Genomic DNA, 24,896 nt, shown 5'->3' on the forward strand with positions numbered 1-24,896 from the left:
AGAGAGATAGACAGAGAGACATGGAGAGAGATAGACAGAGAGATAGACAGAGATGCAGAGAGAGAGAGAGACATGGAGACAGATAGACAGAGATGGAGAGAGATAGACAGAGAGACATGGAGAGAGATAGACAGAGATGGAGAGAGATAGACAGAGAGACATGGAGAGAGACAGACAGAAAGCCATGGAGAGAGATAGACAGAGATGGAGAGAGATAGACAGAGAGACATGGAGAGAGAGAGACAGACAGAGAGACATGGAGAGAGATAGACAGAGAGACATGAGAGAGAGAGATGCAGAGAGACATGGAGAGAGAGAGAGAGACAGACAGAGAGAGATAGAGAGATAGACAGAGAGACATGGGAGAGATAGACAGAGAGATAGACATAGACAGAGAGAGAGACAGAGAGACATGGAGAGAGATAGACAGAGATGGAGAGAGACAGAGAGACAGAGAGATGGAGAGAGATAGACAGAGATGGAGAGAGATAGACAGAGATGGAGAGAGATAGACAGAGACATGGAGAGAGATAGACAGAGATGGAGAGAGATAGACAGAGAGACATGGAGAGAGATAGACAGAGATGGAGAGAGATAGACAGAGAGACATGGAGAGAGATAGACAGAGATGGAGAGAGATAGACAGAGAGACATGGAGAGAGAGACAGAGAGAGACAGGAGAGAGATAGACAGAGATGGAGAGAGATAGAGACAGAGATGGAGAGATGGAGAGAGACAGACAGAGACAGAGAGACATGGAGAGAGACAGACAGAGAGACATGGAGAGAGATAGACAGAGATGGAGAGAGATAGACAGAGAGACATGGAGAGAGACAGAGAGACATGGAGAGAGATAGAGATAGAGAGATGAGAGAGACAGACAGAGAGACATGGAGAGAGATAGACAGAGATGGAGAGAGATAGACAGAGAGACATGGATAGACAGAGATGGAGAGAGACAGACAGAAAGACATGGAGAGAGATAGACAGAGATGGAGAGAGATAGACAGAGATGCAGAGATGGAGTGAGATTGACAGAGATGCAGAGAGAGATAGACAAAGATGCAGAGAGACATGGAGAGAGATAGACAGAGATGCAGAGAGACATGGAGTGAGATAGACAGAGATGCAGAGAGACATGGAGAGAGAGATGCAGAGAGAGATAGACAGAGATGCAGAGAGAGACATGGAGAGAGATAGACAGAGATGCAGAGAGACATGGAGAGAGACAGAGACAGAGAGACAGACAGAGATGCAGAGAGAGACATGGAGAGAGATTGACATAGATACAGAGAGACATGGAGAGAGATAGACAGAGATGCAGAGAGAGACAGAGAGACATGGAGAGAGATAGACAGAGATACAGAGAGACATGGAGAGAGATAGACAGAGATGCAGAGAGAGACAGAGAGACATGGAGATAGATAGACAAAGAGATAGACATAGATGCAGAGAGAGACAGAGAGACATGGAGAGAGATAGACAGATAGACATGGAGAGAGATAGACAGAGATGGAGAGAGACAGACAGAGAGACATGGAGAGAGATAGACAGAGATGGAGAGACATAGACAGAAAGACATGGAGAGAGATAGACAGAGATGGAGAGAGATAGACAGAGAGACATGGAGAGAGATAGACAGAGATGGAGAGAGATAGACAGAGAGACGTGACATGGAGAGAGATAGACAGAGATGCAGAGAGAGACAGAGAGACATGGAGAGAGGGAGAGAGATAGACAGAGATGCAGAGAGAGACAGAGAGACATGGAGAGAGATAGACAGAGAGATAGACATAGATGCAGAGAGAGACAGAGAGACATGGAGAGAGATAGACAGAGAGACATGGAGAGAGATAGACAGAGATGGAGAGAGACAGACAGAGAGACATGGAGAGAGATAGACAGAGATGGAGAGAGATAGACAGAGAGACATGGAGAGAGACAGACAGAAAGACATGGAGAGAGATAGACAGAGATGGAGAGAGATAGACAGAGAGACATGGAGAGAGATAGACAGACAGAGACATGGAGAGAGCTAGACAGAGATGGAGAGAGATAGACAGAGAGACATGGAGAGAGATGGAGAGAGACAGACAGAGAGACATGGAGAGAGATAGACAGATATGGAGAGAGATAGACAGAGAGACATGGAGAGAGATGGAGAGACATAGACAGAGATGGAGAGAGATAGACAGAGATGGAGAGAGATAGACAGAGAGACATGGAGAGAGATGGAGAGAGACAGACAGAGATGGAGAGAGATAGACAGAGATGGAGAGAGATAGACAGAGATGGAGAGAGATAGAGAGAGACAGAGAGACATGGAGAGAGATAGACAGAGATGCATGGAGAGAGACAGAGAGACATGGAGAGAGATAGACAGAGAGATAGACAGAGATGCAGAGAGAGACAGAGAGACATGGAGAGATGGAGAGATGGAGAGAGATAGACAGAGATGGAGAGAGATAGACAGAGAGACATGGAGAGAGATAGACAGAGATGGAGAGAGATAGACAGAGATGGAGAGAGATAGACAGAGAGACATGGAGAGAGATAGACAGAGATGGAGAGAGATAGACAGAGAGACATGGTGAGAGATAGACAGAGATGCAGAGAGAGACAGAGAGACATGGAGAGAGGGAGAGAGATAGACAGAGATGCAGAGAGAGACAGAGAGACATGGAGAGAGATAGACAGAGAGATAGACATAGATGCAGAGAGAGACATGGAGAGAGATAGACAGAGAGACATGGAGAGAGATAGACAGAGATGGAGAGAGAGAGACAGAGAGACATGGAGAGAGATAGACAGAGATGGAGAGAGATAGACAGAGAGACATGGAGAGAGATGGAGAGAGACAGACAGAAAGACATGGAGAGAGATAGACAGAGATGGAGAGAGATAGACAGAGATGCAGAGACATGGAGTGAGATTGACAGAGATGCAGAGAGAGATAGACAAAGATGCAGAGAGACATGGAGAGAGATAGACAGAGATGCAGAGAGACATGGAGTGAGATAGACAGAGATGCAGAGAGACATGGAGAGAGATATGCAGAGAGAGATCGACAGAGATGCAGAGAGAGACATGGAGAGAGATAGACAGAGATGCAGAGAGACATGGAGAGAGATAGACAGAGATACAGACAGAGATGCAGAGAGATTGACATAGATACAGAGAGACATGGAGAGACATAGACAGAGATGCAGAGAGAGACAGAGAGACATGGAGAGAGATAGACAGAGATACAGAGAGACATGGAGAGAGATAGACAGAGATGCAGAGAGAGACAGAGAGACATGGAGATAGATAGACAAAGAGATAGACATAGATGCAGAGAGAGACAGAGAGACATGGAGAGAGATAGACAGATAGACATGGAGAGAGATAGACAGAGATGGAGAGAGACAGACAGAGAGACATGGAGAGAGATAGACAGAGATGGAGAGACATAGACAGAAAGACATGGAGAGAGATAGACAGAGATGGAGAGAGATAGACAGAGATGGAGAGAGATAGACAGAGAGACATGGTGAGAGATAGACAGAGATGCAGAGAGAGACATGGAGAGAGGGAGAGAGATAGACAGAGATGCAGAGAGAGATAGACAGAGATGCAGAGAGAGACAGAGAGACATGGAGAGAGATAGACAGAGAGACATGGAGAGAGATAGACAGAGATGGAGAGAGACAGACAGAGAGACATGGAGAGAGATAGACAGAGATGGAGAGAGATAGACAGAGAGACATGGAGAGAGACAGACAGAAAGACATGGAGAGAGATAGACAGAGATGGAGAGAGATAGACAGACAGAGATGGAGAGAGATAGACAGAGATGGAGAGAGATAGACAGAGAGACATGGAGAGAGATGGAGAGAGACAGACAGAGAGACATGGAGAGAGATAGACAGAGATGGAGAGAGATGGAGAGAGATAGACAGAGATGGAGAGAGATAGACCGAGACGCAGAGAGAGATAGACAGAGATACAGAGAGAGACAGAGAGACATGGAGAGAGATAGACAGAGAGATAGACATAGATGCAGAGAGAGACAGAGAGACATGGAGAGAGATAGACAGAGATGGAGAGAGACAGACAGAGAGACATGGAGAGAGATAGACAGAGATGGAGAGAGATAGACAGAGAGACATGGAGAGAGATGGAGAGAGACAGACAGAAAGACATGGAGAGAGATAGACAGAGATGGAGAGAGATAGACAGAGAGACATGGAGAGAGATAGACAGAGATGGAGAGAGATAGACAGAGAGACATGGAGAGAGATAGACAGAGATGGAGAGAGATAGACAGAGATGGAGAGAGAGACAGAGAGACATGGAGAGAGACAGACAGAGAGACATGGAGAGAGATAGACAGAGATGGAGAGAGATAGACAGAGAGACATGGAGAGAGATAGACGGAGATGGAGAGAGATAGACAGAGATGGAGAGAGATAGACAGAGAGACATGGAGAGAGATAGACAGAGAGACATGGAGAGAGATAGACAGAGATGGAGAGAGATAGACAGAGATGGAGAGAGATAGACAGAGAGACATGGAGAGAGATGGAGAGAGACAGACAGAGATGGAGAGAGATAGACAGAGATGGAGAGAGATGGAGAGAGATAGACAGAGATGGAGAGAGATAGACCGAGACGCAGAGAGAGATAGACAGAGATACAGAGAGAGACAGAGAGACATGGAGAGAGATAGACAGAGAGATAGACATAGATGCAGAGAGAGACAGAGAGACATGGAGAGAGATAGACAGAGATGGAGAGAGACAGACAGAGAGACATGGAGAGAGATAGACAGAGATGGAGAGAGATAGACAGAGAGACATGGAGAGAGATGGAGAGAGACAGACAGAAAGACATGGAGAGAGATAGACAGAGATGGAGAGAGATAGACAGAGAGACATGGAGAGAGATAGACAGAGATGGAGAGAGATAGACAGAGAGACATGGAGAGAGATAGACAGAGATGCAGAGAGAGACATGGAGAGAGGGAGAGAGAGATAGACAGAGATGCAGAGAGAGACAGAGAGACATGGAGAGAGATAGACAGAGAGATAGACATAGATGCAGAGAGAGACAGAGAGACATGGAGAGAGATAGACAGAGATGGAGAGAGACAGACAGAGAGACATGGAGAGAGATAGACAGAGATGGAGAGAGATAGACAGAGAGACATGGAGAGAGACAGACAGAAAGCCATGGAGAGAGATAGACAGAGATGGAGAGAGATAGACAGAGAGACATGGAGAGAGATGGAGAGAGACAGACAGAGAGACATGGAGAGAGATAGACAGAGAGACATGGTGAGAGATAGACAGAGATGCAGAGAGAGACATGGAGAGAGGGAGAGAGAGATGCAGAGAGAGATAGACAGAGATGCAGAGAGAGACAGAGAGACATGGAGAGAGATAGACAGAGAGATAGACATAGATGCAGAGAGAGACAGAGAGACATGGAGAGAGATAGACAGAGATGGAGAGAGACAGACAGAGAGACATGGAGAGAGATAGACAGAGATGGAGAGAGATAGACAGAGAGACATGGAGAGAGATAGACAGAGATGGAGAGAGATAGACAGAGACATGGAGAGAGACAGACAGAAAGACATGGAGAGAGATAGACAGAGATGGAGAGAGATAGACAGAGAGACATGGAGAGAGATAGACAGAGATGGAGAGATAGACAGAGACAGACATGGAGAGAGATAGACAGAGAGACATGGAGAGAGACAGAGAGAGACATGGAGAGAGATAGACAGAGATGGAGAGAGATAGACAGAGAGACATGGAGAGAGATGGACAGAGATGGAGAGACATAGATAGAGATGGAGAGAGATAGACAGAGATGGAGAGAGATAGACAGAGAGACATGGAGAGAGATGGAGAGACATGGAGAGAGATAGACAGAGAGATAGACATAGATGCAGAGAGAGACAGAGAGACATGGAGAGAGATAGACAGAGATGGAGAGAGATAGACAGAGATGGAGAGAGATGGAGAGAGATAGACAGAGATGGAGAGAGATAGACGCAGAGAGAGATAGACAGAGATACAGAGAGAGACAGAGAGACATGGAGAGAGATAGACAGAGATGGAGAGAGACAGACAGAGAGACATGGAGAGAGATAGACAGAGATGGAGAGAGATAGACAGAGAGACATGGAGAGAGATAGACAGAGATGGAGAGAGATAGACAGAGATGGAGAGAGATAGACAGAGAGACATGGAGAGAGACAGACAGAGAGACATGGAGAGAGATAGACAGAGATGGAGAGAGATAGACAGAGATGGAGAGAGATAGACAGAGATGGAGAGAGATAGACAGAGAGATGGAGATAGACAGACAGAGATGGATGGAGAGACAGATAGACAGAGATGGAGAGAGAGAGAGAGATGGAGAGAGATAGACAGAGAGAGATAGACAGAGATGGAGAGAGATAGACAGAAATGGAGAGAGATAGACAGAGATGGAGAGAGATAGACAGAGATGGAGAGAGATAGACAGAGATGGAGAGAGATAGACAGAGAGACATGGAGAGAGATAGACAGAGATGGAGAGAGATAGACAGAGAGAGATAGACAGAGATGGAGAGAGATAGACAGAGAGACATGGAGAGAGATAGACAGAGATGGAGAGAGATAGACAGAGATGGAGAGAGATAGACAGAGATGGAGAGAGATAGACAGAAATGGAGAGAGATAGACAGAGATGGAGAGAGATAGACAGAGATGGAGAGAGATAGAGAGAGATGGAGAGAGATAGACAGAGAGACATGGAGAGAGATAGACAGAGATGGAGAGAGATAGACAGAGAGACATGGAGAGAGATAGACAGAGATGGAGAGAGATAGACAGAGATGGAGAGAGATAGACAGAGATGGAGAGAGATAGACAGAGAGACATGGAGAGAGACAGACAGAGAGACATGGAGAGAGATAGACAGAGATGGAGAGAGATAGACAGAGATGGAGAGAGAGAGACAGAGAGACATGGAGAGAGATAGACAGAGATGGAGAGAGATAGACAGAGAGACATGGAGAGAGATGGAGAGAGACAGACAGAAAGACATGGAGAGAGATGGAGAGAGATAGACAGAGATGCAGAGACATGGAGTGAGATTGACAGAGATGCAGAGAGAGATAGACAAAGATGCAGAGAGACATGGAGAGAGATAGATAGAGATGCAGAGAGACATGGAGTGAGATAGACAGAGATGCAGAGAGACATGGAGAGAGATAGACAGAGAGAGATCGACAGAGATGCAGAGAGAGACATGGAGAGAGATAGACAGAGATGTAGAGAGACATGGAGAGAGATAGACAGAGATACAGACAGAGATGCAGAGAGAGACATGGAGAGAGATTGACATAGATACAGAGAGACATGGAGAGAGATAGACAGAGATGCAGAGAGAGACAGAGAGACATGGAGAGAGATAGACAAAGAGATAGACATAGATGCAGAGAGAGACAGAGAGACATGGAGAGAGATAGACAGATAGACATGGAGAGAGATAGACAGAGATGGAGAGAGACAGACAGAGAGACAAGGAGAGAGATAGACAGAGATGGAGAGAGATAGACAGAAAGACATGGAGAGAGATAGACAGAGATGGAGAGAGATAGACAGAGAGACATGGTGAGAGATAGACAGAGATGCAGAGAGAGACATGGAGAGAGGGAGAGAGAGATGCAGAGAGAGATAGACAAAGATGCAGAGAGAGACAGAGAGACATGGAGAGAGATAGACAGAGAGATAGACATAGATGCAGAGAGAGACAGAGAGACATGGAGAGAGATAGACAGAGAGACATGGAGAGAGATAGACAGAGATGGAGAGAGACAGACAGAGAGACATGGAGAGAGATAGACAGAGATGGAGAGAGATAGACAGAGAGACATGGAGAGAGACAGACAGAAAGACATGGAGAGAGATAGACAGAGATGGAGAGAGATAGACAGAGAGACATGGAGAGAGATAGACAGAGATACAGAGAGAGACAGAGAGACATGGAGAGAGATAGACAGAGAGATAGACATAGATGCAGAGAGAGATGGAGAGAGATAGACAGAGATGGAGAGAGATAGACAGAGAGACATGGAGAGAGATGGACAGAGATGGAGAGACATAGATAGAGATGGAGAGAGATAGACAGAGATGGAGAGAGATAGACAGAGAGACATGGAGAGAGATGGAGAGAGACAGACAGAGATGGAGAGAGATAGACAGAGATGGAGAGAGATGGAGAGAGAGACAGAGATGGAGAGAGATGACCGAGAGACAGAGAGACAGAGAGAGATAGACAGAGATACAGAGAGAGACAGAGAGACATGGAGAGAGATAGACAGAGAGATAGACATAGATGCAGAGAGAGACATGGAGAGAGATAGACAGAGATGGAGAGAGATAGACAGAGAGACATGGAGAGAGATGGAGAGAGACAGACAGAAAGACATGGAGAGAGATAGACAGAGATGGAGAGAGATAGACAGAGAGACATGGAGAGAGATAGACAGAGATGGAGAGAGATAGACAGAGAGACATGGAGAGAGATAGACAGAGATGGAGAGAGATAGACAGAGATGGAGAGAGATAGACAGAGAGACATGGAGAGAGATGGAGAGAGATAGACAGAGATGGAGAGAGATAGACAGAGAGACATGGAGAGAGATAGACGGAGATGGAGAGAGATAGACAGAGATGGAGAGAGATAGACAGAGAGACATGGAGAGAGATAGACAGAGATGGAGAGAGATAGACAGAGAGACATGGAGAGAGACAGACAGAGAGACATGGAGAGAGATAGACAGAGATGGAGAGAGATAGACAGAGATGGAGAGAGACAGACAGAGATGGAGAGAGATAGACAGAGATGGAGAGACATAGACAGAGAGACATGGAGAGAGATAGACAGAGATGGAGAGAGATAGACAGAGAGACATGGAGAGAGATGGAGAGAGACAGACAGAAAGACATGAGAGAGAGATAGACAGAGATGGAGAGAGATAGACAGAGAGACATGGAGAGAGATAGACAGAGATGGAGAGAGATAGACAGAGAGACATGGAGAGAGATAGACAGAGATGGAGAGAGATAGACAGAGATGGAGAGAGATAGACAGAGAGACATGGAGAGAGATGGAGAGAGATAGACAGAGATGGAGAGAGATAGACAGAGACATGGAGAGAGATAGACGAGAGATGGAGAGAGATAGACAGAGATGGAGAGAGATAGACAGAGAGACATGGAGAGAGATAGACAGAGATGGAGAGAGATAGACAGAGAGACATGGAGAGAGACAGACAGAGAGACATGGAGAGAGATAGACCGAGATGGAGAGAGATAGACAGAGATGGAGAGAGATAGACAGAGATGGAGAGAGATAGACAGAGAGAGATAGACAGAGATGGAGAGAGATAGACAGAGAGACATGGAGAGAGATAGACAGAGATGGAGAGAGATAGACAGAGAGACATGGAGAGAGATAGACAGAGAGATAGACAGAGATGGAGAGATAGACAGAAATGGAGAGATGAGAGACAGAGATAGAGAGAGAGATAGACAGAGATGGAGAGAGATAGACAGAGATGGAGAGAGATAGACAGAGAGATGGAGAGAGATAGACAGAGAGACATGGAGAGAGATAGACAGAGATGGAGAGAGATAGACAGAGAGACAGAGAGAGACAGAGAGACATGGAGAGAGATAGACAGAGAGATGGAGAGAGATAGACAGAGATGGAGAGAGATGGAGACAGAGATGGACAGAGAGACATGGAGAGAGATAGACAGAGATGGAGAGAGATAGACAGAGAGACATGGAGAGAGATAGACAGAGATGGAGAGAGATAGATAGACAGAGAGACATGGAGAGAGATAGACAGAGATGGAGAGAGATAGACAGAGATGGAGAGAGATAGACAGAGAGACATGGAGAGAGATGGAGAGAGACAGACAGAGAGACATGGAGAGAGATAGACGGAGATGGAGAGAGATAGACAGAGATGGAGAGAGATAGACAGAGATAGACAGAGATGGAGAGAGATAGACAGAGATGGAGAGAGATAGACAGAGATAGACAGAGATGGAGAGAGATAGACAGAGATGGAGAGAGATAGACAGAGATGGAGAGAGATAGACAGAGATGGAGAGAGATAGACAGAGAGAGATAGACAGAGATGGAGAGAGATAGACAGAGATGGAGAGAGATAGACAGAGATAGACAGAGATGGAGAGAGATAGACAGAGATGGAGAGAGATAGACAGAGATGGAGAGAGATAGACAGAGATGGAGAGAGATAGACAGAGATGGAGAGAGATAGACAGAGATGGAGAGAGCCTCAATCTTTAGTCTGATAATGGAGATTATATACGTCAGATCCTGATCCTCAGGCAGTAAGAGGCTTCACAAGGAATAATTCTTCCTTCCCTTCTTGTATCCCTCAATCCCTCCTTCCCCTCCCTCCATCTCTCCTGTCCCAGGGGAGTGAGTGACATTACCAGACCGTGGCGTGGGCACATTTCATTTTTCCTTCCTTCCCTCCCTCCATCCATCCTTAGGGCAATGATACTTTGACTGAAATCGTCACTGAACCGAGTAGAGTTAGCTAACAGTATACTGTGGTCAGTCTGTCTGACTGCCTTGTGTTTCCACACCGTGATTATGTGTTTAATTAGCTGGTAGAGTCCCTGCAGTCTGGAGATTGGCATCACTGGGGCCAAGGGTCATGGGGAAGATAGCAGGGTGATGGGGGTGAGAGGGGTTAGATAGGGGCTATGGAGGATAGACAGCTGAACAGACTGAGATAAAACAACGGAGTGTCACTGAAGCTTGACAATTAACCAGCACTGTGAACCTCTTATTTCTGACTCACTCTTCCCCTGCTGTTGTTTTGTGATTGTTTCCTTTTATTCAATTGCCAAGAAAGGACACGACATTACACACAGTCAACAAGGTTGTTCTCTCCTGCTCTCTTTCTCTCTCGCTCTCTTTCTCTCTCTCTATTTCGCTGTCAATCCCTTTCTCTCTAAACCATCCACTCTCGCTCACTCCGATAAAGAAAGACTCACTTTGCTCCTTTGAAGGTCAAGGTCCTAGTACAGCACTGAACACAGACAATAACAACAATTACAATACTGAATAAACCATTAGAATACATATGTTCAAGTTCTGTACAATAACAGTTAATGGAGTACTGATCAACATGCAGGGAATAACATCATTACAATACTGAAAAACACACAAAACACAGGGTTACTATAACACAAAACACCCAGGACTGGGTTTACAGACACTACTATGACAGCATTTCAATTCTGAAAGCATTTGAGTATTTCAAATCAGCGCACAAACAGACATACAGACACTAGTTCATGTTCAAAACAGCAGAAGTAATGAGACCAACAAATAAGAGGTCAAATGTCTTCTTTACTATGAAGACAAGTAATCAGTTTCTCTTCTTCCTCAACCTGTCTCCTCTCCTACTCTCAGACACATCAAAGCTCCAGAACCCAAGCCGTAAGCAGTCCGTCTCCAGAAGTCTCAAGCACCTGTTTAACTCTTCAAACAAGTTCGTCAAGACACTCAAAAGGTGAGCTAGTAGTGATTTGTGTAAATTACACCACCTGGATGTACATCATGGACTGTTCAAATTGGAGACACTCCATTGTGAAGCTGAGCTGGACTATTCCATTGTGCTGGTTTTATAGGGGGGTTTACCTGGCGGCAGTGTTTTACCACAAAGACAGTGTTCTGGTGACCACAGAGGACCAGATCCCTATAGTGGAGGTGGATGACTCCTACAGCAGCTCTCTCATGCAGGACTTCCTCTGGTTCACTAAGGTATTGTGGGTATTGTAGTACATTATATCAAGAACAGTGGCCACATTGAATTGATTTTTTGTATGACTAAATTGCATCAAGCAGTATTCTGCATTTCACTTTATACTTAGCAAAGTAAAAATGAATGTACCGTGATACCTTTTCTAGATGATCTTCATGGTGCAGTCTCTCTTTCTCTCCTCTCTCACTATTTCTCTCTATCTACATCCCCTCCCTCTCTCTGTAGTTGTCATGTATGTGGGAGGACGTGCGGTGGCTGAGACAGAGTATGTCTGTCTCCATGTCCTCCTCCTCCACTCTACAGGCCAGACAGAAGATGCTGTCTGCCGCTGGGCAACTACAGGTACACTCGTGTATGTGTGTGGTATGTGAGTGAGAGATGAATAGATTGGCAAACATACAGATATAATAATTTATTGGTGTATTCAGTGATTGATTGACTGATTGACTGATGTCATTCTCAGAATCTGTTAGGCACACACAACCTGGGGCGTGTCCACTACGAGCCCATCAAGGATCGTCATGGTAATGTATTGTTATTGACGATCAGGGACATGGAGAGCCAGTACTCCTTCTTCAATGGGAAGTGGATGCAGGTGTCCAAGCTACAGAGCCAGAGGAAGAGTCTGTCCACACCTGAAGAACCCTACGCACTGGACATACTGCTAATAACCATACAGGTAGAAGATAGCTTTACCATAACATTACCACAACCCTACCATAACCTTACCATAAATCTACTATAATCCCACCATAACATAACCCTACTATAACCATATCATAGTGGTCCTCTGTAGCTCAGTCGGTACAGCGTGACACTTGCTACGTCAGGATAGTGGGTTTGATTCCAGGTATCACCCATGCTTATTCACACATAACTTTAAGTCTCTTTGGCTAAAAGTGTCTGCTAAGTAGCATATATTATTATATTATAACCAATGATGTATATAAACCCTGAATGAGAGGCGTTGAAGCCACCATATTGGCACTCCCAAGAAGAAGCAGTCCTCCATAGGAATGAATGGAATTCTATTTCAATGAAATGTTTCATGGACAAAATGACATGTATTTAAGTATTTCTTTTGTTGTAGTGGGGACAGTAACATTAGAACTTTCAAAAGATTATGCCTTAAGTAGCATGTTTATCTCACATTATATCATTGAAAGCATTGAGATGTCTATAATAGAATAAAGTGGCAAAAGCAAATGTAGACATGAATTAGTCCATTTCTATAGCTTCCAACATATTTGTTACATGGTGGGGGAATGTCAAGATGGCTTCATTACAGCGCCCCTGTCAGTCATCTAGTGTATACCCTATGCACTGGACATACTGCTCATCACTATACTATACAGGTAGCACACACATACACACATTCACTGACCCTGTATATTCTCTCTCCCCTTTCTCTCTCGCTCTCTCCTCTCTCTCTCTCTCTCTCTCTCTCTCTCTCTCTCTCTCTCTCTCTCTCTCTCTCTCTCTCTCTCTCTCTCTCTCTCTCTCTCTCACACTCTGTCCCTCTCTCCCTCCCTCTGTCCCTCCCTTCACAGGACATCTTGGCCTACCAGAGGCGTAGCCAGCATCGCCTGGTCCCAGGTCTGTACCTGGGCTACCTGAAGCTCAGCAGCTCTGTAGACCAGATCAGGGTGCTGGTACCACAGAGGATGCCCAACATGCTGTGCCACGCGCGGGTACGAGACAACGCCAATGTCTCCAGGTAAGGACTCACCACAGCTGGATGTATACTTACTGTGTTACTTACTCTTACCTTTACATTACCTTTGGATTTGTTGGGAGTGACACACAGAGCAACCAAGATGCAACTTTGTAGCAAGCAACCAAAATTGCATCTAGATTACTTCATGTGACATCAGTTTAAGGCTGCAATGAACTCCCTCCATGAAACATGTTGAGCGTCACATCAAGAGAGGTTGATTTTGGACAGCTCCTCCATCATAGTGTTGCAACATGATTCCAGGCCTCATATACACCCCAAGATTCTAGCCCGGTCCAACCTAAGCATGGTGAGCTGAACCCCGAGCCCAGGCTCGGACCGACATCACAGAAATTAAATGAGCCCGAACCTGAAATAAAAGCCATATTACTAGAAAACAGTATATTTATTTAAACTCGTATTGAGAGCAATGTGGTGGATGCAGGCAGCAGCGGAGTGAGGAGACGAGGAAACAGATCTTGGGGTGGATGCAGGCAGCAGCGGAGTGAGGAGACGAGGAAACAGATCTTGGGGTGGATGCAGGCAGCAGCGGAGTGAGGAGACGAGGAAACAGATCTTGGGGTGGATGCAGGAAGCAGCGGCTTGGGGTGGATGAGGAGACGAGGAAACAGCTCTTGGGGTGGATGCAGGCAGCAGCGGAGTGAGGAGACGAGGAAACAGATCTTGGGGTGGATGCAGGAAGCAGCGGCGTGAGGAGACGAGGAAACAGATCTTGGGGTGGATGCAGGAAGCAGCGACGTGAGGAGACGAGGAAACAGATCTTGGGGTGGATGCAGGCAGCAGCGGAGTGAGGAGACGAGGAAACAGATCTTGGGGTGGATGCAGGCAGCAGCGGAGTGAGGAGACGAGGAAACAGATCTTGGGGTGGTTGCAGGCAGCAGCGGAGTGAGGAGACGAGGAAACAGCTCTTGGGGTGGATGCAGGCAGCAGCGGAGTGAGGAGACGAGGAAACAGCTCTTGGGGTGGATGCAGGCGGAGTGAGGGCAGCAGCGGGGTGGTGAGGAGAGGAGGAAACAGATCTTGGGGTGGATGCAGGAAGCAGCGGAGTGAGGAGACGAGGAAACAGCTCTTGGGGTGGATGCAGGCAGCAGCGGAGTGAGGAGACGAGATGCAGGCAGCAGCGGAGTGAGGAGGAAACAGCTCTTGGGGTAGATGCAGGAAGCAGCGGAGTGAGGAGACGAGGAAACAGCTCTTGGGGTGGATGCAAGCAGCAGCGGAGTGAGGAGACGAGGAAACAGCTCTTGGGGTGGATGCAGGAAGCAGCGGAGTGAGGAGACGAGGAAACAGATCTTGGGGTGGATGCAGGCAGCAGCGGAGTGAGGAGACGAGGAAACAGCTCTTGGGGTGGATGCAGGAAGCAGCGGAGTAAGGAGACGAGGAAACAGATCTTGGGGTGGATGCAGGCAGCAGCGGAGTGAGGAGACGAGGAAACTCACCTTAGTTATGATCAACTGAATGACAAAAATATTTGAATAAAGTAGGCTAATGCAATTAAATGCATGTATCAAATTCTTGCTTATACTGAAATTCCCTAAGTCATATCCAACCATTATACTAATTTAAAGCAATGGTAGTGTGTGGTCACCTATATGATCATTTCAGCACCGTTTTGATTGGGACAGCGCCATCTCGCTGCTTTATTTTATTTATTTTTATTTTATTTCACCTTTATTTAACCAGGTAGGCTAGTTGAGAACAAGTTCTCATTTGCAACTGCGACCTGGCCAAGATAAAGGATAGCAGTGTGAACAGACAACACAGAGTTACATTTACATTTACATTTAAGTCGTTACACATGGAGTAAACAATTAACAAGTCAATAACACAGTAGAAAAAAAGGGGAGTCTATATACAATGTGTGCAAAAGGCATGAGGAGGTAGGCGAATATTTACAATTTTGCAGATTAACACTGGAGTGATAAATGATCAGGTCATGTACAGGTAGAGATATTGGTGTGCAAAGAGCAGAAAAGTAAATAAATAAAAACAGTGTGGGGATGAGGTAAGTGAAAATGGGTGGGCTATTTACCAATAGACTATGTACAGCTGCAGCGATCGGTTAGCTGCTCAGATAGCTGATGTTTGAAGTTGGTGAGGGAGATGAAAGTCTCCAACTTCAGCGATTTTTGCAATTCGTTCCAGTCACAGGCAGCAGAGTACTGGAACGAAAAGCGGCCAAATGAGGTGTTGGCTTTAGGGATGATCAGTGAGATACACCTGCTGGAGCGCGTGCTACGGATGGGTGTTGCCATTGTGACCAGTGAACTGAGATAAGGCGGAGCTTTCCCTAGCATGGACTTGTAGATGACCTGGAGCCAGTGGGTCTGGCGACGAATATGTAGCGAGGGCCAGCCGACTAGAGCGTACAAGTCGCAGTGGTGGGTGGTATAAGGTGCTTTAGTGACAAAACGGATGGCACTGTGATAAACTGCATCCAGTTTGCTGAGTAGAGTGTTGGAAGCAATTTTGTAGATGACATCGCCGAAGTCGAGGATCGGTAGGATAGTCAGTTTTACTAGGGTAAGCTTGGCGGCGTGAGTGAAGGAGGCTTTGTTGCGGAATAGAAAGCCGACTCTTGATTTGATTTTCGATTGGAGGTGTTTGATATGAGTCTGGAAGGAGAGTTTGCAGTCGAGCCAGACACCTAGGTACTTATAGATGTCCACATATTCAAGGTCAGAACCATCCAGGGTGGTGATGCTAGTCGGGCATGCGGGTGCAGGCAGCGATCGGTTGAAAAGCATGCATTTGGTTTTACTACCGTTTAAGAGCAGTTGGAGGCCACGGAAGGAGTGCTGTATGGCATTGAAGCTCGTTTGGAGGTTAGATAGCACAGTGTCCAATGACGAGCCGAAAGTATATAGAATGGTGTCGTCTGCGTAGAGGTGGATCAGGGAATCGCCCGCAGCAAGAGCAACATCATTGATATATACAGAGAAAAGAGTCGGCCCGAGAATTGAACCCTGTGGCACCCCCATAGAGACTGCCAGAGGACCGGACAGCATGCCCTCCGATTTGACACACTGAACTCTGTCTGCAAAGTAATTGGTGAACCAGGCAATGCAGTCATCCGAAAAACCGAGGCTACTGAGTCTGCCGATAAGAATATGGTGATTGACAGAGTCGAAAGCCTTGGCAAGGTCGATGAAGACGGCTGCACAGTACTGTCTTTTATCGATGGCGGTTATGATATCGTTTAGTACCTTGAGCGTGGCTGAGGTGCACCCGTGACCGGCTCGGAAACCAGATTGCACAGCGGAGAAGGTACGGTGGGATTCGAGATGGTCAGTGACCTGTTTGTTGACTTGGCTTTCGAAGACCTTAGATAGGCAGGGCAGGATGGATATAGGTCTGTAACAGTTTGGGTCCAGGGTGTCTCTCCCTTTGAAGAGGGGGATGACTGTGGCAGCTTTCCAATCCTTGGGGATCTCAGACGATATGAAAGAGAGGTTGAACAGGCTGGTAATAGGGGTTGCGACAATGGCGGCAGATAGTTTCAGAAATAGAGGGTCCAGATTGTCAAGCCCTATTGTCAAGCTTTGAGACAAGCGTGGGGGAAAGGTCTAGATAAATCAATCAATGTTAGATGTTTGTTTTAACTGAATTCTGGTTTGCTAAATTGAGGTGAGTGCTCAGGATTATCTTTATTCTGGCTTACTCATATATTCGCTGATCAGAACATGTTGCTAGCATGTTATGTAGTTTAGCAAGTTGATTTTACTCTTCACTCACATGTCCTACTCCCAACCAAACTTAACTTACTTGTCTGATAATCAATGTGATTTTCACTGAATCTCCGCCTGTATATTTGGTTGATTGATCTCTGGCTGGGCAAGTGGAGGCGGTAGCTCATTTATTTGTTTGCTCATCTATCACTGATCAGAAACATTTAGCATGCCAAGATGTATCCTAAATCAAGTGTATTATTTTGCACTTGACTCACATAGTAACCTTATATAATCTATCCTCCAGAGAGCTGTGAAAGAACGTCCTGTTTTTTAGGTCTTAACGTCACTTAGCGTCACGTTACTGTCAGTACTCAGCGTACAAGTCGTTCATGCCTTTAAATACAATCAAGCATTTTATTTTTAATTGAAATAACAAAGGTAGCCTTGAATAATTCAACAATAAATAACTTGCTTGTCTGCCAAACACCAAAACATCCATTTGAATAATCGTTAAAAAGCCCTTTCTTTTAAATGTATGTTTTTTTAAGGAAACATCTGAATCAGTTATGGGTCGACTTTCGATAGTTTACAAGGTCCAGTAAGGCACATTAGCAGGACAGTCATAGGGTTTATTTTGATAGGATGTATCTGCCATTGTAATATGGGCTTCTTCTGATACTGAGATGCGCTGCCTGTCATCGTCTTGGGGATCTTCATTCTCCCGAGTACACTCCAGCCTATTCGTATCACAATTTGAAGCATTTCAATAATCAGAAATATACATTTCATCATGCCAACAAATGTCTCTGGCCCAGCCAATATTGGAATCCTGGTGCTGCTAGTGGCTGCAGCTGCTGCGACTGAGAGAGAGCTGTAGTAGGCTAAAAAGGTGCACAGACACAAGCTCAAAACCCTCCCGGCCCGAATCAATTCACAGAATTTGAGAATGAGAACTCTATGCTGATTAACTACAGGTCTGTTTTTAGATTGTCTGTCTGGATGTGTATACTGTAGGTAGTATTAGGGTCTGTCTGTTGTCTAGGTGGTATTAGGTCTAGGACTTGGCACTGTAACAGTTTTTGTTAGAACATTAACTTAGAGCAGGGTTCCACAACTGGCGGCCCTCAGGCCGCATTTGGCCCCCAGGTGTTTTTATTTGTTCCCCCAAGTTTTCTGAGCAAAATAATAAGACTGCAAAAACACCAGGAATTCAGCTCCAAGTGATTTTAATTTAAGAAATCTGTTCCCAAGTATTCCCACGCATAATAGAGAGACACGGGATTGCATATAAATGTAAGCAAGGTTTAAAATGATTCATGTTTTAGTCAAACATTTTATCTGTTTGGGCTTCTTGCGGTCCATTTGCGGTCTACAAATCATTTGTAATTATGTTCTGGCCCCTTGACCATCTGCTCAAGAAAAAAATCGTCCCACGGCTGACTTAGAGGAATGCCAACTCGCTGTTTACACCTCTGATGTTGTCAGCTAACATTCACCGCATTACACACATTCCCTACTGGGACAATCACCACTAATCTACCTACAGTATTATGTTACATTGACTCTGAGGCTGTGAGTGTGTGTGTTTGTGAGTGTGTGTGTTTGAGTAATATGAGATCTGATTTCTATGGGGCTGCGAGGAATAGGTAGAAGTATGTGTGCAATGCTCCTTGGCTACAGCAAGCAGAGTGTCTGGACGCTAGTCAGCTAGCAGAGTGTCTGGACGCTGGTCAGCTAGCAGAGTGTCTGGACGCCATTCAACTAGCAGAGTGTCTGGACGCTAGTCAGCTAGCAGAGTGTCTGGACGCTAGTCAACCAGCGGTCCTAGTCAGCTGTGCTGCGGTCCTAGTTAGCTGTGCTGCGGTCCTAGTTAGTTGCGCTGCGGTCCTAGTCAGCTGCGCTGCGGTCCTAGTCAGCTGCGCTGCGGTCCTAGTTAGTTGCGCTGCGGTCCTAGTCACCTGCGCTGCGGTCCTAGACAGCTGCGCTGCGGTCCTAGTCAGCTGCGCTGCGGTCCTAGTTAGTTGCGCTGCGGTCCTAGTCACCTGCGCTGCGGTCCTAGTTAGTTGCGCTGCGGTCCTAGTTAGTTGCGCTGCGGTCCTAGTTAGTTGCGCTGCGGTCCTAGTCAGCTGCGCTGCGGTCCTAGTCAGCTGCGCTGCGGTCCTAGTTAGTTGCGCTGCGGTCCTAGTCACCTGCGCTGCGGTCCTAGACAGCTGCGCTGCGGTCCTAGTCACCTGCGCTGCGGTCCTAGTCAGCTGCGCTGCGGTCCTAGTCACCTGCGCTGCGGTCCTAGTTAGTTTCGCTGCGGTCCTAGTCAGCTGCGCTGCGGTCCTAGTCAGCTGCGCTGCGGTCCGAGTTAGCTGCGCTGCGGTCCTAGTCACCTGCGCTGCGGTCCTAGTCACCTGCGCTGTGGTCCTAGTCACCTGCGCTGCGGTCCTAGTCAGCTGCGCTGCGGTCCTAGTTAGTTGCGCTGCGGTCCTAGTCACCTGCGCTGCGGTCCTAGTTACCTGTGCTGTGGTCCTAGTCACCTGTGCTGCGGTCCTAGACAGCTGCGCTGCGGTCCTAGTTACCTGTGCTGCGGTCCTAGTCACCTGCGCTGCAGTCCTAGTTAGTTGCGCTGCGGTCCTAGTCAGCTGCGCTGAAGTCCTAGTCAGCTGTGCTGTGGTCCTAGTCAGCTGCGCTGCGGTCTAGTCACCTGCGCTGCGGTCCTAGTTAGTTGCGCTGCGGTCCTAGTCAGCTGCGCTGCGGTCCTAGTTAGCTGCGCTGAAGTCCTAGTCAGCTGTGCTGAAGTTGATAAATAGGGGTAGGGTTGTAGAGAATCAAAGGACCATGAATGTAATAATAAATGTTAGGTGCTGGCTTAAGGCCAGTAGCAACCACTACAGAATGTCCTGTCAGAACAAGGATGAGGTGGATGTCCCGGTTAGGGGGAGTTTAATGGAAGAAGATGTCCACATTCACACATCAAACACACATCTGACCTCTCATGATTCAGATAACTGAGAATTATGTCCAGTGAGAACTGACAGTAACTATGTGGTTCTGAAAGGAAAGAGGAGAATGAAAAGTTAGACTATGGCACTGCTTTAATATGAATGACATGGCTGTATAAGCCAGCACAGGTAGGTAATTACAGCCAGGGCTATACACTACAGCAGGCATAAGGCCTATTCACATGTCAAGAGGCTAAACAGCCTTTTGGACTTGTACACATGAAACTCAGGCAAATGTGCTCAAATAAACATAAGAGTAATGATGAAATGTGTACAATATAATTACAATGAGTGTGAGTCATATACAGTACCAGTCAAAAGTTTGGACACAGTGTGCTGGTGTCACAGACTAACTGAAACAGAAGTCCCGGGAATCAAGGCTGCTAGTCACCTGCGCTGCGGTCCTAGTCACCTGCGCTGCGGTCCTAGTCACCTGCGCTGCGGTCCTAGTTAGTTGCGCTGCGGTCCTAGTCACCTGCGCTGCGGTCCTAGTCACCTGTGCTGCGATCCTAGTCACCTGTGCTGCGGTCCTAGTCACCTGCGCTGCGGACCTAGTCACCTGCGCTGCGGTCCTAGTTAGTTGCGATGCGGTCCTAGTTAGCTGCGCTGCGGTCCTAATCAGCTGCGCTGCGGTCCTAGTCACCTGCGCTGCGGTCCTAGTCACCTGTGCTGCGGTCCTAGTCACCTGTGCTGCGGTCCTAGTTTGCTGTGCTGTGGCCCTAGTTAGCTGTGTTGCCGTCTTAGTTAGCTGTGCTGCAGTCCTAGTCACCTGTGCTGCGGTCCTAGTTTGCTGTGCTGTGACCCTAGTTAGCTGTGCTGCGGTCCTAGTTAGCTGTGCTGTGGTCCTAGTTAGCTGTGCTGTGGTCCTAGTTAGCTGTGCTGTGGTCCTAGTTAGCTGTGCTGTGGTCCTAGTCACCTGCGCTGCGGTCCTAGTCAGCTGCGCTGCAGTCCTAGTCATCTGTGCTGCGGTCCTAGTCACCTGCGCTGCGGTCCTAGTTAGTTGCGCTGCGGTCCTAGTCACCTGCGCTGCGGACCTAGTCACCTGCGCTGCGGTCCTAGTTAGTTGCGATGCGGTCCTAGTTAGCTGCGCTGCGGTCCTAATCAGCTGCGCTGCGGTCCTAGTCACCTGCGCTGCGGTCCTAGTCACCTGTGCTGCAGTCCTAGTCACCTGTGCTGCGGTCCTAGTTTGCTGTGCTGTGGCCCTAGTTAGCTGTGTTGCCGTCTTAGTTAGCTGTGCTGCAGTCCTAGTCACCTGTGCTGCGGTCCTAGTTTGCTGTGCTGCGGCCCTAGTTAGCTGTGCTGTGGTCCTAGTTAGCTGTGCTATGGTCCTAGTCAGCTGTGCTGTGGTCCTAGTTAGCTGTGCTGTGGCCCTAGTTAGCTGTGCTGTGGTCCTAGTTAGCTGTGCTGTGGCCCTATTTAGCTGTGCTGTGGTCCTAGTTAGCTGTGCTGCGGTCCTAGTTAGCTGTGCTGCGGTCCTAGTTAGCTGTGCTGCGGTCCTAGTTAGCTGTTCTGCGGTCCTAGTTAGCTGTGCTGCGGTCCTAGTTAGCTGTGCTGTGGTCCTAGTTAGCTGTGCTGTGGTCCTAGTTAGCTGTGCTGCGGTCCTAGTTAGCTGTGCTGCGGTCCTAGTTAGCTGTTCTGCGGTCCAAGTTAGCTGTGCTGCGGTCCTAGTTAGCTGTGCTGTGGTCCTAGTTAGCTGTGCTGTGGTCCTAGTTAGCTGTGCTGTGGTCCTAGTTAGCTGTGCTGCAGTCCTAGTTAGCTGTGCTGTGGTCCTAGTTAGCTGTGCTGTGGTCCTAGTTAGCTGTGCTGTGGTCCTAGTTAGCTGTGCTGCGGTCCTAGATACAGTGGGAAGTGAGAAACAAAGGGAAACATTGGACTGCGTTTTTCCCCTTCATCTCAAGAAAACACTGCAGTCAGACAGACTCTCTCATCCCTCTCTCTCTCTCTCTTTCTGTCTGTTTATTCTCTCTATTTCACTGTCTCTCTCACTATCCCTCCCTTGTGTTAGTGTGTGAGACAGAGAGGCAGACACTAGACGGGCAGCAGTGTGTATTTGGATCTGACAGTATAATATTATGCTACAGACACTGTGCCAAAGCCTTGTGTATTTTCATCTACAGATCATGGAAATACTTGGGAGCTTTGGCTGTTGGTAGATGTAGAGAAACTGGAGAGTGTTCTACCCATGCTCAGTTGAGGAGCGAAAGAGAGGGATGAGGGGAGAGGAGAGAAAGAGAGGGATGAGGGGAGAAAGAGAGGGATGAGGGGAGAAAGAGAGGGATGAGGGGAGAAAGAGAGGGATGAGTGGAGAAAGAGAGGGATGAGGGGAGAAAGTGAGGGATGAGGGGAGAAAGTGAGGGATGAGGGGAGAAAGAGAGGGATGAGGGGAGAAAGAAAGGGATGAGGAGAGACATAGACAGATGAGGAGAGAAAGAGAGGGATGAGGGGAGAAAGAGAGGGATGAGGGGAGAAAGAAAGGGATGAGGAGAGACATAGACAGATGAGGAGAGAAAGAGAGGGATGAGGGGAGAGGGGAGAAAGAGAGGGATGAGGGGAGAGGAGAGAAAGAGGGATGAGGAGAGAAAGAGAGGGATGAGGGGAGAGGGGAGAAAGAGAGGGATAAAGGGAGAGGAGAGAAAGTTCTAAGTAGATAGAAGTGAGATAGAGGTGTTGAGTTTCTCTCTACATGGGAAACAGAGATGTGTGTGTAGGTGTGCGTGTGTGTTCTCTGTGCGTTAGTGCGTGTGTTTGTGTTAGTTGTGTAAATGAGTTGTTTGTTGACATTGGTCTGAGGTGGTAGAGGTGACCTCAGTGGTTAGCTTGACACAGGGAGTATTATACAGTATATACACCCACTGGGCCAGTTACACACACACTCGCACTTTGGAAGAGGACTTCACATAAGTTTCAGGTAAAGAGGAATATAGACAGGCAGACATACACTCACTGTTGCTGGCAAGGAAGTATACACACACACGTCCAGGGGCAGTGGAAGATGTGATTTACTAGGTCTTTCCACAGACTGCACCACAGAGCACAGTGGGGGTCCGAGGGAGAGCCCACGTACAGAGAAATTCCCTGGAGCAAAACAACGATCCACACACACACACACACACATAAACATAGTGATACTCTATTGGTGCATCGTAATGTTTTCGGCGGCATCAGCCTTCAGAGTCACAGCCCTTTACTCTGTTACCATCACAACAACTTGGAACCTATGATCTTATTCCTGCTTACATTAGGTGTTTCTCTTCTTTCTCTCTTTTTTCCCCTCTCTTTTTCTCTCTCTCAGGGAGGAGTGGGACTGGCTGCAGAGACTGTCAACCCTAGAGGATGGAGAGGAGAGACCGGCGGGAGAGAGAGAGGGAGCAGATCAAACGACAGACAGTAACACACCGCTCCTCTACTACGAGCTACAGACTTCCCTCAAGGCCCTGCTTAAACTCATCAACCTACCTCTGCACCAGGTACACACACAGGAATGCACGTATATACACACACACACACACACACACACACACACACACACACACACACACACACACACACACACACACACACACACACACACACACACACACACACACACACACACACACACACACACTCACACCAATCTGTCTCTACAGTAGCTCTGTGCCAGGCACATAAAACCCATTTCTCATCAGGTCCTTCTCTGACAGGAGCCATATTGGATGGTTGATGGTCCTGACGTGAGCCTCTCTATTCAGTTGATAGTTTCTGTTTGATCTTTTATCTTCTCTCTACCTCTGAACACTCCTCTCTTTACTCAGAGTTGTTTTACAACACAAATCAGCTGGGCTTTGAAAGCCATCTATCTCCCTGAGTGTCTTCAAATCAAATGTATTTGTCACATACATGTGTTTAGCAGATGTTATTGTTGGTGTCGAGAAAAATAAACAACATAGTTGTGTTTTTCAGGAATGTCAGTATCAGAGTGCTGAGGCTAGCTATGTGGTGGTGTCTGTGTCGAAAACATGGCACCCTATTTCCTATATAGAGCCATATGGGCCATATGGGCCCTGGGCCATTTTTCAGACGGAAGCACCGCCACTAGCCTCAGCACTCTGATACTGACATTCCTGAAGAACACAACATTATGTTGTTTATGTTCTAAGAAGAACTGGACAGACAGACTTGTCTATCACATCTCACTGTCAAATTATTCCATGACTTTAGAGATAAAGGGGTATTACAAGGCAAGGGGAACATTTACCAAGACACTTAGATGGGCGAGTTGGAATGTGGGTTCAATGAGTCATGCCATGTCGTTTGTGCCTTAGTGAATGTGTGTGTCCCTGCCTGTGTCCCTGCCTGTGTGTGTGTGTGTGTGTGTGTGTGTGTGTGTGTGTGTGTGTGTGTGTGTGTGTGTGTGTGTGTGTGTGTGTGTGTGTGTGTGTGTGTGTGTGTGTGTGTGTGTGTGTGTGTGTGTGTGTGTGTGTGTGTGTGTGTGTGTGTGTGTGTGTGTGTGGGTGTGTGTGTGGGTGTGTGTGTGCACGTGGGTGTGTGTGTGCGCGTGGGTGTGTGTGTGCGCGTGGGTGTGTGTGTGCGCTTGGGTGGGTGTGTGTGGGTGTGTGTGTGTGCGTGGGTGTGTGTTTGTGTGTGTGTTTGTGCTTGGGTGTGTGC

The 24,896-nt window shown here is 47.2% G+C and overlaps 1 protein-coding gene across 1 annotated transcript in view; it reads left to right on the forward strand.

Annotated features, from left to right (window-relative positions):
• The window catches only part of ankfn1 (ankyrin repeat and fibronectin type III domain containing 1), a 286,097-nt gene that overhangs the window by 242,645 nt on the left and 18,556 nt on the right, over positions 1-24,896 (forward strand). The window contains exons 15-20 of the mRNA XM_046354362.1: positions 11,505-11,604; positions 11,723-11,855; positions 12,082-12,198; positions 12,320-12,535; positions 13,407-13,573; positions 23,542-23,716. Coding sequence (XP_046210318.1) covers positions 11,505-11,604; positions 11,723-11,855; positions 12,082-12,198; positions 12,320-12,535; positions 13,407-13,573; positions 23,542-23,716 — 908 coding nt within the window. The remainder of the gene's footprint in view (positions 1-11,504; positions 11,605-11,722; positions 11,856-12,081; positions 12,199-12,319; positions 12,536-13,406; positions 13,574-23,541; positions 23,717-24,896) is intronic.

This window comes from Oncorhynchus gorbuscha, linkage group LG06, assembly GCF_021184085.1.
Source record: "Oncorhynchus gorbuscha isolate QuinsamMale2020 ecotype Even-year linkage group LG06, OgorEven_v1.0, whole genome shotgun sequence".
In the NCBI taxonomy this organism is placed as follows: domain Eukaryota; kingdom Metazoa; phylum Chordata; class Actinopteri; order Salmoniformes; family Salmonidae; genus Oncorhynchus; species Oncorhynchus gorbuscha.